Genomic DNA, 19,481 nt, shown 5'->3' with positions numbered 1-19,481 from the left:
TCAATCATAATTACTCAAATGTAAAATGTCTGTGATCAAACAAAATCTATTAACAATCACGAAGATGACATATCAACAAAATCCTCCCGAGAAAAGCTCATCTAAAATGTATTTTATGTTATATTTGATCTTTAAGTTTGTCATCAAGCGGGAGGGAAAAAAAGCAATTTTAGGTGATTATCAAAAACTTCGGTATTTTAAATAATATACAGGTACAGTTTACGTCTTGTCTCAGGGCAAGTATAATTCATACAAGTGTATTTCTTTCATTTTTGCATTGATTATTTGACATTTCATAGGCTGAAAGAAAATGTGCTCCAATTTTGGAACGATCCCCTCAGGCAGCATAGAACTGTCCATGAAGTCGAGTTAAAAGACACAAAACAAGTCAGGAAAAAAAACACTTTTAATACATGAAACAATGCTAATAAATAAAGATTAAACGAGTGCACAATCAAAATAAAATCCAACAAAATGAACGTAACACTGAACAGTCAAGTACAGTACCATAAAAACTAAATCCCCCCAGACATTTACAAATTTTCTTAAAAACTTCCAGAGGCAAACATAGACATTGTATAAAAGCATCATACAGTAGCGCATTTTGTCATTTGAGTATAATTTACAAATTATTGAAGGATAAATACTTATGGCTGACCTCCAACGTGAGACACACATGTGAAAAACGTGTTTCAACATGTGTCTCTCCGGTGAGCTTCAAGCCCTTTTACATGTTTTCAAAGATCAATAACAGTGACGTGACGATGACGGCAGCCCACCAATTGACGTGAAACTCACATTTGATTTATATCTGTAAATGATTTTGGAAAGTTTTACTCCGTTGGTCTCTTCTCTGTTGGTGCATCGCAGAATCCAAGTCAAGGGCACGTCTGCCGAGGGTTATGGCTACATCAGGCGTTTGCAGGAAGAACACTGAACATCTGTCCTCCGACCGGCTTCCCGGGTGCGGCAGCGCGGAGGCTTCATCAGTAGGGTGCAAACTTCTGTCTCTCTGGCTTTTTGATGCAGTTGGCCGAGGATATTTTGGCCGTGTAGGCCGCCAGAGTAGTGTGGGACGGCGCCGCGGTAACAGCCACGGCCGGGGTGGGGCTGGACAGAGTCAGAAAGGGGACCGACTTCATCCCCAGCAGGCCGGAGAGGGGCATGGCGCCGTATGGGGTGCCCAGCATGTGAGCCGAGGTCAAGGCGCCCACGGTGGCCAGGGTGGGGGCGGGGGAGGCAGCTGGGGACGCGGGCTGGGTGAAGGCCATGTTGAGGTCAACGGGAGTCGTCATGGTGGAAGCCTGGGCTGTGGATTTGGCCGTTTCTAAACTGTGAGACATGGAGACAAGGACGGGGAATGAAGATTAGCGGATTATTCTCTTGCGCCAAGATGATAGTCATGAAAAACGTGCGAGGGCTCCAGAAGTCAAACTGATACAAAGGTCAAATTAGCTTATTTATTTGTTGCAGGATAGCGCAAAATTGAGTTTGTCTGCCTCTTTGGTTCTGGCTTGGAATTTCATCTTAGACCTCTGTGTGGAATTTACATGTTATCCCCGTGCTTGCGAGAGTTTGCTTTGGGTTTTCTCCCACATTCAAAAATCATACACCACCGTAGTTGAGCACAGTCCTGTTATCTAAATTATGCTTTTGATGGTGCTTATTTTTAAAATATCAATTTTTGTTGAATCACTGTTATGTGGTTAGTGTCAACACACTATTAACACATATGCCATGTGGGTATACTTCGTGTTTCCTTATTCGATGCTAAAAAGTCACTCCTGTTACTTTCAGTCCTGTTACTCAAATGAGGAGTTTCAATTCAACAAAACATTAACATAAAAAAATAAAGTTGCCTGAGATGAGTCAATACACATTTTGAGTAGTTCAATATGTGTATTTATATACACATCATATTATTATGATGTGTATTATTAGATTTAGAGTTGAAAAACAAAAGAAATGTACGTTTACCAAGAAAGAGTTACTACAACTAAATAGTTCCTGGTGGAATTTTAGTGTCTTTAAAAACATTTTTTTTTTTTTAAGAAAACCAAAGCATATTAAATTATTCATAAATACAGTCTATCTATCTATCTATCTATCTATCTATCTATCTATCTATCTATCTATCTATCTATCTATCTATCTATCTATCTATCTATCTATCTCAATCAGTTTTAAAAATGCTACTGATATGGCGGTGGAAAAAATAAGAATTGTGCATACACAATTCTATACACAATATAGTCACTCTATATGATATAGGGAAAATATTGTTTGAAGATGGTGACTGAGTACTTAGAAGCAAAATATACTTACAAAACAGAAGATTAGAGATGTTTTCTAAAAATATTTGTTATGTTTTGAATTATATCCAGACATATGGGTGGGCGGGCTGTTGATCTTAGTAGATTTGGCTCTCTGCATGCATTTCAAGCGGAGGGATTTCTTTAAATTCCCCCCCTCTATCAAAGTGGAAGAGAAGCGTGTGTGAGTGCCAGCATCACCCCATCAGTGTTCATTAGTTGGTTGAGAAATTGCATTTATTATCCTGGTACGCACACGCGCGCGCACACACACACACACACACACACACACACACCACACCACACACTGTGTTATGGAAGGCCTTTATTGACGTGCCAAAGATTTTTTGGGTTTTCTAGCAGGCCCAAAAAACAAAAACAAATCTAATTTTCATAACAGTAATCTGGCATCTCATGTTTTATTATGGGAAACTATTTCATTATGAATGTGATTTTCTTCGGCTTATCGTAAGGTTGTGTTTTATTGTTTTTTTAATTTAGTTTTTGTTTTGGTGTCATAAATGTACAGAACAATCTGTGTGACCGGAATCACAGTCATTCGTTGACTAACTGGAAGACACAGTCACGTGTCTGTATGAGCTAAATTCTAAATATTTTATTCTGCTCTTACCTAATGCACGGTGCAATGCTTTTGCTCTTTCCCTGGGGGTCAATTACCGGTCATGGAAGGACGTAGCTCATTATCACTTATGACTAAAGCATGACCTTTGACCCTTTTAGTGGGTTGCATTTCCCCCAGGCTTACCCTGTGATTCATTCGATTACATGATGGCCCTTACCAGGAGGTAATGAGGTACTGGGCCAAGTTGATGCTGACTGGGGTTCCTGTGATGGTGACGTGGCGGTCACTTGTCCCGTCCAGTTGGCTGCCGATCTTGATCTGGGCCCCCGACACCTGCCTGATCTCGTTGATCTTAGTGCCCTGACGGCCGATGATGGAGCCGATCAGCTGAGAGAGAGGAGAGTGTGGCGGTGAGACAGAGCGCTCACTTGGTGCAAGGGCAGATTCGGGAGGAGTAAAATCATGAATGAGCTCATTGGTCGGTCGGTGTCATGACAAGGATGACAGCAGAGATAAGTTTGGAACATTGATAATATAAGGAAAAGAGTACTCTGTAATATTGTACTTTATAAAATCATTAAGTAACAACAGAATTAAAAAGAATGTAAACAGTGTGTTCGCCATGATTACGTCATTGCGACGCCTTCTGGTGTTTGCGACTTGGCCACCGGAGGCAGTATAATATCACAGTCATGCGAACACAAATGAAGAAGAGTTTCACAACTAGTGTCGGTGACTCAGTGAGCTGCAGTAATATTAGTTCTTTTAGGTAGAGGATAAAACCATATGCCTATGAGTATTGTATTGTTGTATTGTCTGTCTACATGTGTCTCTGCACTGTTTGTGTTAATATATCTGTGTAAAGTGTTATAACACCGCCACATAGATGCTAATCGTTAGCCCGTCAATGGTGTTTCCCATGATGTGCTAGCATGAAGCTAGCAGATGTTAAGCAAAGTTATGTGGTCGTTTTAAAGAGACAAATTCTCTTTGTTTTATTCTTAGATTGCCAGTAAACCTCAAGTGGGAGTGGCATTAAACAGCTTGAAGTCTCTTTTTGATGAATATGCCAAACAGTTGCTTGTTGTGAAGTGAGTTGAGTTCACTGCTACCACACACACACACGCACGCACGCACGCACACATCACTTTCATCTAAAATTTTAGCTCTCAAATCAAAGCAAATTATTGGCCAAACGACTACTCACATCTTGAAGAACTATACTGTACTGTTTTCAGGTCCATGATGTTATAAACATAACATATATATAACACATAAACTCCAAAATAATATGAGAACATTCCCCCAAATAAATATGTGGCGTGGGTCTGTGGTGGACAAAGCAGATGAACAACTATAAATCCAACATATGCCAGTGAAAAACAATAATCATAAATCAAATTGGCAGACAAGGAAAACCACTTCGAGTATTGCAGTAACATTGTTCGTCCTCAAGTGAGTTGCTCATCCATCCATCCATCATGCAAGTCAAAAGCGTTTTTTTTACTCTTCCGGGGCCTGGCTTAATTGCCTCTGAGTGTGTGCGGGCAAAAGAGAAGACAGAAGGCACATTTGCCTCTCATTAATCTGAGTGGCTAAAAGGTTATTGATTTCTCCGAGTGGTGGCGACTTCTCAAACAAATCATTTCCAAAAGGCACACCAGTGAGATGCATATCCACACTAATGCAAAACATGATGGGAACAGAACTTTAATATCTAGCACACATTTCCCTCAGCTCAAGACGACAACTGAAAACTGGAATTGCGCAGGCTTTCGAACTACACGTGCATGTGCCGTGTTTCACCCACAGTGGAGCCCGTGCAGCTTGCGACCAACAATAGATATTCAACAGAGGGTGTGTATCAGCTCAAGTGCAGGCTGTCAGAGCTCAGTGGCAGACATGTAGCAGGATGGGGGTTTGGAGCGGGGGCGAGGGGCTAGACACTGATGGAGTACTTGTAGTATGTGTGTGTGTTGGCAGCTTAGCGGCGGCTGAGGCATAGGCTGAAATACACAAACACACGCGCCGCCCATGCTGCTCTTGGTCCCGCATTTGACATTCCTTTCCAGAGAGGTAAGCAGCCTGTTGGGCAAAGTCCGCTTTGCTCTGTCTGGCTATTCTTGGCTCTGGGAGAAGAACGGGGTGGGGGGAACACAGAGCACAGGCTGCCTAATAAGAGTAACTCTGGAGACAATGGCCAGCACTGAGCCTAAATCACAAATAACACCTCCACCCACCAAGACTCCCAATCTCCTCTGGCCTTTCACTGCAGCTGTCAATAGACGCCAGCTGTCACCAAGTTTTTGCAAATGGCAGCAGCGTTCCTTCTAAACGCTTGGAGGGAAAGCTCAAGAGTACAATACGCTTGGTGTAAGAGTATTGCTGCTGTATACAGGGTGTCATCCACTTCCTGCTGAGCTAGTCATCGGAGGGGATGCAGGAAGAAGGATGCACTGGTGGAGCCGGCGGCTATTTCTCTTCCGGGAAAATCTTTGCAGTGCTTAAGTACGCTATCCTGTTCACCGTGTGTAAGCACTTTCTCAGCGCGTCAGTACGCACACATAGAGCGGGATTGTGCACGATGGGGACAGGGGGGCACAGGGGTGGGGGGAGAGCTCAATCCTGTCTATAAATCCTCTCTTCTGGAACAATGGGCGGATCTTACAGCTGTCCCTGTCACATATAGAACTGGTATCCCTCATTCCACTGATGCATTGTACCACTCACTGTGGGGGTCTGTTGAAAGGGAAAAAAAAGCCTTTCGAGCATTTTAGAAATGTGGCTATAGGTCTGAATGTGCAAGTTTTCTCTGCACAACACACGGCAACCTGGAGTCATCAATCTTGCGCTTGTTTTTCCGCTTCTTCTCGAGACACTTTAGACAGTCAGGAAAATGAGTTTTTCTTTGCAGAAACATGAAGGGTTGTAAGGATATAGGCTAGAATTTACAGGGTCTTTAAAGGGAATACTGTAGGTGGCAATACTCAATATTTATAAGCATTGAGTGTTTAAATTCTGTCTGTAGGTGAATTTGGGATTTTTGTTTTTTATTATTTGAAATGTTTTAACGAGGAAAGAAAAATGCAGCCCTTTGCACAAGCCAGTGCAAACTGGAGGCCCAGCCCGGATAAATGCAGAGGGTTGCGTCAGGAAGGGCATCTGGCTTAAAACTTTGCCAAACAAATATGAGCGTTCATCCAAAGAATTCCATACCGGATCGGTTGTAGCCCGGGTTAACAACGTTCGCCACCGGCGCCGTCAACCTGCAGGGCGCTGGTGGAAATTCAGCTACTGTGGGTCGAAGTCGAAGAAGAGGTGGAAAGCAGGTTCTTCGGCAGAAAGAGTTGGTTGACATTATGATTAGGAGAAAGGTTGATATATTGTGTCCAGGAGACCAGGTGGAAAGGCAGTAAGGCTAGAGGTTTAGGGGCAGGGTTTAAATTATTTTACCATTATGTAGATGGGAAGGGAAATGGAGTTGGGGTTATTTTAAAAGAAGAGTTGACTAAGAATGTCTTGGAGGTGAAAAGAGTATCAGATCGAGTGATGAGGCTGAAACTTGAAATTGAGGGTGTTATGTATAATGTGATTAGTGGCTATGCCACACAGGTAGGATGTGACCTAGAGGTGAAAGAGAAATTCTGGAAGGAGCTAGACGAAGTAGTTCTGAGCATCCCAGACAGAGAGAGAGTCGTGATTGGTGCAGATTATAATGGACATGTTGGTGAAGGAAATAGGGGTGATGAAGAAGTGATTGGTAAGTACGGCATCCAGGAAAGGAACTTGGAGGGACAGATGGTGGTAGACTTTGCAAAAAAGGATGCAAATGGTTGTAGTGAGCACTTTTTTCCAGAAGAGGCAGGAACATAGGGTGACCTACAAGAGCGGTGGTAGAAGCACGCAGGTGGATTACATCTTGTGCAGACGATTTAATCTGAAGGAGTTTACCGACAGTAAAATAGTGGTAGGGGAGAGTGTGGCTAGACAGCATAGGATGGTGGTGTGTAAGATGACTCTGGTGGTGGGAAGGAAGATTAGGAAGACAAAGGCAGAGCAGAGAACCATCTGGTGGAAGTCGAGACAGGACGAGTGTTGTGCAGCTTTTCGGGAAGAGGTGAGACAGGCTCTTGGTGGACAGGAGGAGCTTCCAGAAGACTGGACCACTGCAGCCAAGGTGATCAGAGAGGCAGGCAGGAGAGTACTTGGTGTATCTTCTGGCAGGAAAGGAGAGAACGAGACTTGGTGGTGGAACCTCACAGTACAGGAAATCATACAAGGAAAAAGGTTATCTAAGAAGAAGTGGGACACTGAGAGGACCGAGGAGAGGCGAAAGGAATACATTGAGATGCGACATAGGGCAAAGGTAGAGGTGGCAAAGGCCAAACAAGAGGCATATGATGATATGTATGCCAGGTTGGACACTAAAGAAAGAGAAAAGGATCTATACAGGTTGGCCAGACAGAGGAATAGAGATGGGAAGAATGTGCAGCAGGGTTAGGGTGATTAAGGATAGAGATGGAAATATGTTGACTGGTGCCAGTAGTGTGCTAGATAGATGGAAAGAATACTTCGAGGAGTTGATGAATGAGGAAAATGAGAGAGAGAGGAGAATAAAAGAGGTAAGTGTGGTGGACCAGGAAGTGGCAATGATTAGTAAGGGGGAAGTTAGAAAGGCATTAAAGAGGATGAAAAATGGAAAGGCAGTTGGTCCTGATGACATTCCTGTGGCGGTATGGAAGCATCTAGGAGGTGTGGCTGTGGAGTTTTTGACCAGCTTGTTCAATAGAATTCTAGTGCGTGAGAAGATGCCTGAGGAATGGAGGAAAAGTGTGCTGGTGCCAATTTTTAAAAACAACGGTGATGTGCAGAGCTGTGGGAACTATAGAGAAATAAAGTTGAAGAGCCACACAATGAAGTTATGGGAAAGAGTAGTGGAAGCAAGACTCAGGACAGAAGTAAGTATTTGCGAGCAACAGTATGTTTCATGCCTAGAAACAGTACCACAGATGCATTATTTGCATGTTGATGGAAAAGTACAGAGAAGGTCAGAAGGAGCTACATTGTGTCTTTGTAGATCAAGAGAAAGCCTATGACAGAGTAGCTAGAGAGGAACTGTGGTACTGCATGCGGAAGTCTGGAGTGGCAGAGAAGTATGTTAGAATAATACAGGACATGTACGAGGGCAGCAGAACAGCGGTGATATGTGCTGTTGGTGTGACAGAAGAATTTAAGGTGGACGTGGGACTGCATCAGGGATCAGCCCTGAGCCCCTTCCTTTTTGCAGTGGTGATGGATAGGCTGACAGATGAGGTTAGACTGGAATCCCCGTGGACCATGATGTTTGCAGATGACATTGTGATCTGCAGTGAAAGCAGGGAGCAGCTGGAGGAACAGTTAGAAAGATGGAGGCATGCACTGGAAAGAAGAGGAATGAAGATTAGCCAAAGTAAAACAGAATATATGTACATGAATGAGAGGGCTGGTGGTGGAAGAATGAGGCTACAGGGAGAAGCGATAGCAAGGGTGGAGGACTTTAAATACTTGGCGTCAACCGTCCAGAGCAATGGTGAGTGTGGTCAGGAAGTGAAGAAACGGGTCCAAGCAGGTTGGAACGGGTGGAGGAAGGTGTCAGGTGTGTTATGTGACAGAAGAGTCTCTGCTTGAATGAAGGGCAACGTTTATAAAACAGGGGTGAGGCCAACCAATATGTACGGTTTAGAGACAGTGGCACTGAAGAGACAACACGACGCAGAGCTGGAGGTGGCGGAAATGAAGATGTTGAGGTTCGCTCTCGGAGTGACCAGGTTGGATAAAATTAGAAATGAGCTCATCAGAGGGACAGCCAAGGTTCCATGCTTTGAAGACAAAGTTAGAGAGAGCAGACTTTGATGGTTTGGACACGCCCGGAGGAGAAATAGTGAGTATATTGGTCGAAGGATGATGAGGATGGAGCTGCCAGACAAGATAGCTAGAGGAAGACCAAAGAGACGGTTGATGGATGTCGTGAGGGAAAACATGAGGGCAGTTGGTGTTCGAGAGGAGGATGCAGGAGATAGGCTTACATGTAAAAGGATGACGCGCTGTGGCGACCCCTAAAGGGACAAGCCGAAAGGAAAAGAAGAAACAAGTTTAACTTGGAAAGAAAAAAAACTCTCCTTTACTAGAGTGTCCTGGTCCAGGACAACAATTAGTCATGGAATAGAAACAACATACAAACAAACAAACAATAAAAAAAATATGGTTACGGTAAACATGTAGCTTGAGTACAAGACTACAATAACAATTACAACATTACACAGATAGATGCCCACCTCCTCCATATGAATGAACTTTGGAAGCATATTTGATGGCTCGAGTTTATAGAAAATAAAATGTCTGAAAATGAGTCGTGAAAATATATCAATTTAAAGCCTCCGCTGCCTGGACTATATCCCACCGGGTCAGCTCGCGTGCTAACAGGCTTGGTTGGGTCTAGTAATAAGACCTAAGTACTGTAACTCGCCGTTGCGCCGGAAAAAACACTGATGTGAACGAAGGCTCTGAAGTTGTATAGTGGGGGAGGGTGGGGACACTGGACGCCATTTTAGCCATGACCCCAAAAAAATCTGGAAAACTGAAATGGTGAAGAACAGTTGAACACTATACCTTCACATTTGAGTATTACATCGTTCTCAGTCTTCGCATACATTTTCAGAATTATCTTTAAACGTGTAAACATGTAGAAACAAATATCTGAACCAAGTTTACAGGGTCTTCGAGTGAGACCCAGCATACCTCACACAATTATAATTATAATGTTTCATCATATTTAGAACCACATGATTTCTCCGACTCAGGTAAAAATAGCACTCCTGCAGTTGTGTAAAAAAAAAAAAAGATAATAAAGTCAATGACGTAGTGTAAAAAAGTTTTTGGGAGGAGTAATGTTCTGTACTAACCAACAACAAATGTCAACATTGTCGCCTTGGTGGAGGTGCAGTGAGTGCAAATAATCCCTAATTCTTCCCTTAAAAATCTCCCAAATGACCTCCCAGTTTGCATCTGGTGAAAAGTAAACTCTTAGCCTTTGAAGCTACTTATTTGTGACCCAGTTTCCAAAGACTTATTTCCTCAGCGAGATGGAGCGAGCTTGCGGCATGCAGAGCAAAGTCAGAGAAAGATGCGGCAACACAATGTTGGGGTTGATCCTTTCATGGGATTAAGAGTGATGTAAAGAAACCAAGCAGGCTCCTCCTTTAATCTTTTCGCAACATTTTGTTTCCATGATGATGCTTTTCTTCTCACACTGGATATTGTGGGTAGGTTTGGTTTGGATTCACGATTTAAGATTTCCTTTTTTTTTTTGATGCCGAATAAATTATGCTGAAGTGAATCAAAGGGGGGCGCTCAGATTGGCTAACCAGAGAGGGAAAGAATACTTGTCTGCTTCCTTATTGGCTGTTTTGACAGCAGACTGCTTCTAAGTAGGTCAGGGAACATGAGAGGATTTACACAGCACTCGCGGGAGCCACTGGAAGACACTGCAATGCAGCCCAGACAATCATGCTAAAGGATCCATATCAGCTCAAATCCTTTTAACCTCGGGTTAGGCCGAGGTTAAAAACATGAGCGTAATTAGCGAGGAATCTTACGTCTCTTTTTAAGCCACACCAGTCAGCCGGGAGTAGCAACGTTTTTGTGGTCAAATATGGAATGATGATAATATGATAAATGTGGGAAAAGAAAGGAGAATGTTTCCTTACATCATTGGGAATAAGCAGCTCCTGAGATGTCTGAGCGTTTGCCTCCATCCCTGGCAAGAGAACAAGCAGCAACTCAACAATTTTGGCATGTCACACATTTCGGTATTCATTCTGAATTCGTTCAACAAACACCTAACAATAAAACAAAATCTGAAATCATGATAATCAACACAATCAGATTAATTAGATTTGATTACTGCATGGTTGTAACACAGCAGTTTTGTACAATTTAATCTAATTGTTTCTCTCTCAGGTGTAGATTCCCATTAAAATGTTCACTCAACCCATCTAAAGGCAGTTTTGAATATGAAAGATACAGTTGCTAGGCAATGCTGTGCTCCCATACCAGGGATGATCGTCGAAGCGGGCTGGGCCACCGGATTGAGGCCTTGCTGCATTGACAGTTGATGAAGTTTGGCCAACTGCAAATAAAGTACCAAGAGCGTTATAATGCGCACACTTTAACGGCAGTTTGTACTCAGGCTATTGTATCCACTCACCTCCGAGTGTGGAATGCCATATTGGTTTTGCAAAGTGTAGGCCTGCAAGAGAGCATCCTGCATTAAATAGATCGCAGCAATAAAAAGACAGCAGGCTGGCAATGACTATGCACTCTCTTACTGGAAGAGCCTCAACACACCAATCACAACAAATACATTTTTGCAACCTTTTGATTACATTTTGGTGAGACACTTCTAACCGCCAAATGTATTTTTAATCTTCTCATCCGCTGCCGCCGCACGCTTCAGACGTTTTGGTCTGGCTTTATTTAAAACTCTTTTCAAAATCCCATCTTTGAAAGATTTAGCTTGTGATGTTTCAAGTCTCTTGTCTGTTATACAGGAGATTTAAATTTGAAAAGGTGCAGTCATGTGGTATACATGTTCGGATTTAGCTTGCATGATTTATTATGAAATGATTATCAATGCCATTCACCTGTTCCTGCTTCCCCTTTTTAACGCAATAATTTTTTTTGTAATGTGGTTTTAATAAGGAAAATAGTACTCTATAATAGCATACTTTATAAAATGTAATTAAATAATTAGTGCAGTTTATGCTTTAATTAAAAAGAAAAATGCATTACATTGAAAAGACAAGCAAATGTATTTTTACATAAAACACAATGCAAATGAAAAGGAGCAGAGGGGAGAATAAATCTTATTTTCTGCCCCTTTTTACACAAACAAAAAAAGCAAAAACATTTTAATTTCACAATCAAATTTCCCTCTCAAATCTCTAAATAAGTCTTCTAATTGATTTTTAACCCATTTTGCCAATCACTGTTTTAATTAATCATCTCATAATTACTTAATAGCCTTGAAGTTTTTAAAATATATTAACTGAGGTTGACTCTTTTGTTTCTGTTTAGATTGTTCCATAGTTTCACACCTTTCACTATTATACTCCTTTCCATCACTTTAGTTCTAAATCTCGTCATTTTAAATACTTCTGTAACTTTCAGATTGTAGTTGCTTATTCTTTTGTCAAACTTTTTCTCAATATTTTTAGTTAAGATAGACTTCAAGGGACTTTGTGCAGCTCCTTTTGCTGTGCGCAACTCAGCCACCTTGGGGCAGTATAATTCATGCATACAGAATATAAATGAAGAAGACGGTCATGAATGCTCAGCAAAATGCAGTAACGTTAGTCGTATTTTGCCACCGGATATAGAAAATATGCCTGTAAGTGTTATTTCCTCTGTCTAGATGTGTTGCTCCACTGTTTGCCTTTAAATATCTGTTGCTTGACGCATTCGTTCACAATAGACTTTACACTGATTTTATCGGCCTGATCGGTATCGGCTTTATCTTGTCAACTCAAATGCGACCGGATACACTCATTACCGTGGCGACGACAACGAGTGGAGCGCGCCGACTTTGTATTAAAAGGACAAAATGGGGAAAAAACGTGTGTTGGTGGTCACCGGTGCTCAGGACAGGAGAGGACATTCGTTTAAGGCTTGCTTCAGGTATGTTCCTGTACTTGAATACGATATGGCTCGCAAGCAGGCAACAAAACGTTATGCAGCCTAGCAAGCTACTGCTAGCACTGACGGTTGTACGTAAACATGCCGCCGTTCTGTCGAATCATGCTCTAAAGTTTCGGTGTGGGTGAAGTAATTGAATTACAAAAAAGTAATTTAATTACAGTAAGTTAGCACCCATTATTTCTGTCATGTTGTAATGTTGGTTTGACCTGAGTGATTAGAATACACGATCTGACTAGAGCAGTGTTTTCCAACCTTTATGGACTCAAGGAACATATTTTACAATTGAAAAATCTCACGGCCCACCAACAAACAAAAATGTCACAAAAAGTGGATACATTAATTACTGTATTTACTTCCTGCCATCTAATAGAAGACCATTCATTTGTTCTGTCTGTCACTATGCCACACTGGCATAAATAGGTGAACAAAGATACATTATTTATTGTAAATATAATTTTTTGGGCAACTAACTACACAAGTATATATAGTAAATGAACAGGTAATTTAAATAGACACATTCCTCCATCTTGTGTTCGGATCGGTGATTTTTTTTAAACTCACTGATCGGTGATCGGTCCCAAAAATCCTGATCATGTAAAGCCTAGTTCTCAACGGTTGGCACCCTGGGATTTGCATTTTTCTATGTTGCTAAGTCGCGACCCACTTCTACAGTAATTAGGACCAATAAAGAACACGGATTGTTCAAAAATAGCCATTCAAAACATGAATAGCATCTTTTTAAACATAACTACTCATGCGTACGTGTTTAAAGTGACTTTCAGAGCACTTTTTTAAGAAACTGAGTACAGTAACTGCATGTACAATAATGTATATCCTGTCATTGATTTCTTCTTTTTAAGAAAAGTGGAACATCAATACTTTGTCTTCTTTTTTAGGAAATGAAGGCTGTAGACCAAAGCAACTGTAACAGTTTTAACAGTCTGAATGATTATGCCATCCATTTTTTACAACCTGTCCGCGACCAACACAACGTGGCTCCGTGACCCACTTTTAAGTCCCGACCCCCCAGTTAGGAATCACTGCCTTAAAGGGTTATGATACAAGGATATCGATTTTTTTATTTTAATTACAATTTTTTTAGCCCATTTATGATGTTTTGTATTGTTTGTTAGCATTAAGATAAGCAGACTTTCCTAAGGCAAAGGTATGTGGTCGTTTTAAATACCCAACCTGTAATTCTCTTTGTTTGATGTGTACTTTGACAGTAAACTTCAACTGGAAGTGGCGATAAACAGCCAACATGTTTATTATTGTGGTAGTTTGCAGTGGTGTACAACTGTACCGTACTGTATGCTAATGAGAGCTGTTGTGACTCTCGTGTAAATTACATTAGATTCTCAACTTTGCTCTATTGTGATAAATGATTACTGATGATTTTTATCATTTAAAATATACAACTTTAAAAAATAATAATAATTATACTCTACAGTACTTCCAAGTCTTCGTTGTCATCAGCACACTCCAGCCATGTAAAACTCACACAGGAGAACCCCATCTATGCCCCCCCCCCACTCTGCCATCTAATTAGTGAGGCTGGTGTCTATGCAGGCCTGCATCAATATATTTCTGGTCAGAGCAGACAGCACTCAGCTTAACTCAATTCTGCCTGACGCCAGCAGTCTGCCCACTATCAAGAGTCCATTCGTGGTCATAAAGTGGAGATAAGCGCTCGCCCTTCCAATGCATCATTCATGCTGCCTTTATACACCAAAGTACAAAACAACAACAATAATCTAGCTCTTTAACGCCGTAGAGGGTTTATGATGCTCTTTGCTCCCTTACATTCTTGGATAAATTGTACATTGTACAAATGCAACATACTTTTTAACTTTAATTTCAGTATTTTTTTTTAAGAAACTGCTTTTACTCCTTTACACTGAGCTACATTCCCCTCACAAATTTTATTTGTATCCTTCAATTATTGCTTGCATGTGCTAATTGTTTAGGTTTGTCAGAGAATTCTGTCTCACAACAGTTTCGCCAATCCAACGTAACCTCGACGTTTGACTACATTTCACCAATCAAATGGAGCCAGGCAGTCACACAATAGTGGAGCCAGGGCTGAAACTCAGCCACCCCGATGCTCCCCCTCCCCCATGTGTCCTTTTTCTTCCTCATTAATTTTTGATTCATTTTTAAAGAGCCACAAGACACCAAGCAAAAACGGGAAAAATTCCATTGACCCTGCTCCCTGTTGACAATTTGATTTTAAAGGTGGTTTTGATCGTCAGCCCCCCGTCAACTATTGGTTTTCGGGGGGCATCACCAAAATGTTGGTCACCCCACTGAATAATTTCTGGCTCCACACAGAAGCAAAAATGATCAAAGTGGCTCATTTACATGAAACGTGGCAGAAAGAACAGCGTCTGACTCGCAAACAGAAGATGCACAACACACCTGGCCCCACATTCAATCTATGTTTACCTTACAGAATATAAAAAAACAAAAGCTATGTCCTGCACTGTCATCTGGCTACCTAAAAATGTTTACATTTCAGCCCACAAGAACTCCTCGCAGGTCTCTATGTAATCTCTGCCTGGTGAGTGCTGTTTCACCAGCATAAACAAAGAAAGTTAATTGAACAACATTACTGTGGCTGAATTTGCCTTATTTTGTTATCAATTGTTATCATTGTTTGAGTGAAAGTGATTGTGTTTGGCATAATCTGAATTTTCACATTCCTATTTTATACTTTTGTCTATTTGACAGTCATGCTCTGATTAAAAAAATAAAAAATAAATCTTTTAATTACATCTTACTCAGTCCTGGAGTAGTTTTTTTTTCACTATATACTTACTCATACAATAATTATTTGGAGGACTACCGGTACCTTTTTACTTGAGAACCTACATTCCATGTTTTTTTTTTTGGAGGCGCAAGGCTGGACTAAAAAAAAAAAAAAAAAAAAAAAAAAAAGAATTGGCGGCATCGTGTTTCAGGAGGGGTTATAGCTCTTATGACAGGCTGGAACAATAGCTGCAGCTTCCACTCAGCTGTTGTTTTTAATGCCACATGCCAGAGGATGGACCGTTTAAATTTGGACTCGCTACCCGAGCTCCTCCACAGCCCCCCAACATTTGGAGACGTGGGCTTATTTTTTCAAGAGATTATTTGATAGTTCTGAAACAAGAAGAATTATTCTTGGACTTCCCAGAAATGACGACACGTACCTGCTGCAGGTCAAGGCCCCCCTGGGTGAGTGAGTACAGAGGGTGGGGTGTGAAATCAGATGCTTCAAAAACCTTGAAACACAAGGGGGAAGGAAGCAAGAAAACTCATTTCTACGAATAATAATTCAAATTATTATCATACATCAGCAAGAAAGTGTTACTCCAAATAAATATGCTCTGGGTTGGTGCAATTTTTTTTTCCATGTGTGTATCAAATTTGGTGGGTTTCTGAAACTGCAGTTTTGACATTTTAACACACCTAACAGGCTTATAAGCACTGACTCTTCCACAGAGCCTTCCCCTCTCCTCTCCATTCCCCCCCCCCACAAGTAATACAAACATCAATTATCACTGCGCGGCCGTTATTAAAGCCATCTCTCACTGACCTCCTGGGTTTAATTTGAATGCCTATTATGAGGGATATCACAAACATAACACCATTCCGTAAAGCGAAGAACTGTGTCAGAACTGCTGACAGCTATGCCGAATATCTGCACGCCGCCGTAGCCCGAGGAGACGGCAGGTCTCCAGTCGCACTTGCTAATCTTGTGACTCACTCCATAGGAGGGTGGATGTGTGTGCCTTCCGCAACAGCAACATCCACACATGCACGCACGCATGCACGTAAATCCAGGACCCCTGCAAGGCTGCGCCTATCCCTCAGCTTGTGCCTATGAGTCATGGAGGCAAACATCCAATTTTATTTCAATTCTGGGTTGTCTTTTTACATAAGAATCATGGAAAAAACTAGGATATATTATTCCATCCAGCCATTTCTTGTACTGCTTATCCTCACTAGGGTCACACTCATTTTAGAATATATATTTTTTTACACCTAACCAAAGATAAAATGTGTACACATCTATAAAGTCTGAGGCAAGATCATGACAAAGCAACAAGGCTATGGCATCACTTCAAAACACTATGCAACCAGTCAGATGGCTCTGATGCCATATCTGCTCACAAATGCATTCAGGCAAAATTCCAAAGGAATAACAATGTCAAATTTATAATACTTTTCCTGATGAGCATCACATGTTTATGCCCTCATCAATGTGTTCATTAACAGCTTCATCTTGGCTGCTGGAATGAATCAGCTGCAGTGTGAATGCAAGTGTCAAAGTGTTCTCCCTCACCTGGTTGCCTGCGATCAGGAGGGCGGCTGGTGAAGGGCTCGGCCGATAGGGGATGGTGGCGCCCTTCGGGGGAGACTGAGGAGCCACCCCCCCCCCACCCCAAAAAAAAAACAATAATTAGCAGGAAGAGTTGTAAGAAGTAAACGTTTATAGGTGAAGTTGCATGCTATCAGTGACGCTGCCAAACACGGAGACCCTGAGAGCCAATGTTGCACACTGTGCTACATTAAAGCACAATAACAATAAAGGATGCTAATGAGCTTTTTCCTGCGTTCATGTTTTTCTTTTGTTCAAATTGGTCATTCATTGAATAACAGAAGCTCTCCAGAGGATGATAGCTCAGAGCTTTGGTTCTGATCGGCCTCTGCAGTGGCTTCTTTGTGGAGAAATCAAGCATCCCCTCACAGGGAAGCGTTTGGAGATAAAAGTCTTCAAAGGCCACCGAGAAAAGGAGTTTATACATTGTGCACGACACTGTTTGATGTAGATATCAAGTTAACCACAGAGTTGATGGCACTGTTTTTGGGGGGAGGGGGCTTAAAAATGTATAGCATCGATTCGGCGGGAGCAGCCGCAGCAAATTCTTTGTATAACTTTGCATAATTTAAATCTTGGAGCCCAAAGCAAGGAGCCATTAGTACTGAATCCCAATGCAGCTTGCTTTGAAGAAAGCTCCTGCAAACTGGATCAAACTAGCAATTAGTCAAGTCCAGCTGTAGCGGCGAAACAAAAAGGACTTGTGCACACTTCCATGAGGGCACAGGAGGGAAACTGTGCTCTGTTTTTTCCTAAAGGTGGACAGACTTTGCTGCAGGCCATTTTCGTTGCTGTCTTCTGCAGTGTCACAATTGCCAACTCTGACATGAGAAAATAACCTTTTGTCTCCATGTGACTCTCACCACATTTCTATAAGGAGCCACAGTTCACAGTAGTGTGATACATCATACTTCAAAAACTTCAATTGTGTTCACATGCTTTGATAGAGACCAATTATTCCAATTATTGAGTATGAAGATCCAATGAATATTATGATTGGTAGAGGGGTACCTTATCTTAAAATCAATAATAAAAAAAAAAGCCCTTAATCCCTCAGTGTTAAAAGATGAATTGAAACCATTTTTGTGCATTGTGACGTTCATATTCTTATGGAATAACTGTGAAAAGCAGGCGGCAAATATTGTTTTCATTGATTTATGTTGTTTCCATGATAAATTTATGATTAAAATTATTAATATATTGTGTTCTCAAAGAGTGGCAGCCTTAGTAAGGCTTACAAATACTTGGACATTGATATTGTAAACTGGAATCAGAACTCAGACAATAATTGTATTAAATTATATAACATTAAAAGAAGATTTCATTTTAAATTTTTACAATTTTATTTACCGTGATGTTATCCTGTATCAGTCAATAGACTATGAGAGTCACTAAAGATTCCAAATAGCGGGCGCTAAACTGCGTGTTCAATCATTCTAACAGACTCCGCATACTGACAACAGGTGTAAATGTGGTGTAGACCGTCGTATTTAAAAGAGGGTTTTTCGCTTTAAGTAGCTCTGCTGGCTTTCACAATGGAAAATTTGGAAGAGGGCCGCAAGCACAAAATGAAGTTTGAAGTGATGGAATTGAAAGTGTGAGTGGAAGAGGCAAAGAAACATATTACTGAGTTCCAGAAAATAAATATTTTATTTTTGAGGAAGCCAGCAAAAAAAAAAAAAAAAACATGATTTGTTTGAAGAACAAGAACTCCCAAGTATATGCCCATCCTGTGTAACATTGCATTTAAAACTTGGGACAGCACGCACAAAAAACTGCTCTGGGAGAGGCCAGCACTAATTGCCGCGGTGCGCTGAAATGACCCAGATGCAAGGAAATGCAGAGGAGTTTTGTCATAGGTGATATTGCATGACTCCTTCTTGTGACTGTCTCCAATACAGCCCTTATATCATTCAGAAGTTCCCAAATTACATTGCTGAATAGACTATATGTCGTGGTAAGTTTTGTTTCTGGGATTTCAAAAATATTCACGAGTGGAACAGATTCATTCTTCTCGTCGTTTCTCATTTTGCTAGCATCTGCATCTTTTTGCAGCTCACTTTCAGACGACGTATTTAAAGACGCAAACTCAGCCATCAAATTCGTCTTAGGTTTGATAAATCACATTGCATTTGCCAAATTAATCTATTTGCATATACTACGCCCACAATGCGCAAAAGTAACTTAATTGTCTAGGACCAGCTTATCGGTCAGAGTTGCTTTTACCCAATGAACCTTTGCAAGCCTTGAGGTCCTCTGGCTGTAACATTTAAGTCATTCCTAAAGTCAGGACACACAATCATGGTGAGGCATCATTCCAGTTTTTCCTCACCCATCTGTGAAACAGCCTGCCGGAGCACCTCAGGGCTGCGGAGAATGCTCATGTTTTAAAGAACTCGCTCAAAACTCACCTGTTTAATTTAGCTTCTACCTATTTAATTATTGTATTTACTCATTTAACATTCATTTCATTTTTATTATACATTTT

General features: G+C 41.3%; 1 protein-coding gene across 1 annotated transcript in view; it reads right to left on the bottom strand.

The window, feature by feature from the left end:
* Positions 1 to 388: 388 nt before the first annotated feature.
* Positions 389 to 19,481, bottom strand: part of pcbp4 (poly(rC) binding protein 4) — a 54,375-nt gene continuing 35,282 nt past the window's right edge. Inside the window, exons 8-14 of the mRNA XM_061698397.1 lie at positions 16,958 to 17,032; positions 15,822 to 15,893; positions 11,141 to 11,182; positions 10,987 to 11,062; positions 10,641 to 10,690; positions 3,113 to 3,282; positions 389 to 1,332 (exon numbers count right to left, since the gene is read on the bottom strand). Of these exons, the coding sequence (XP_061554381.1) occupies positions 987 to 1,332; positions 3,113 to 3,282; positions 10,641 to 10,690; positions 10,987 to 11,062; positions 11,141 to 11,182; positions 15,822 to 15,893; positions 16,958 to 17,032 (831 nt within the window). The 3' untranslated portion in view covers positions 389 to 986. The remainder of the gene's footprint in view (positions 1,333 to 3,112; positions 3,283 to 10,640; positions 10,691 to 10,986; positions 11,063 to 11,140; positions 11,183 to 15,821; positions 15,894 to 16,957; positions 17,033 to 19,481) is intronic.

Source organism: Phycodurus eques, chromosome 1 (genome assembly GCF_024500275.1).
Source record: "Phycodurus eques isolate BA_2022a chromosome 1, UOR_Pequ_1.1, whole genome shotgun sequence".
Lineage (NCBI taxonomy): Eukaryota > Metazoa > Chordata > Actinopteri > Syngnathiformes > Syngnathidae > Phycodurus > Phycodurus eques.
This window is presented reverse-complemented; position numbering and strand designations above follow the sequence as displayed.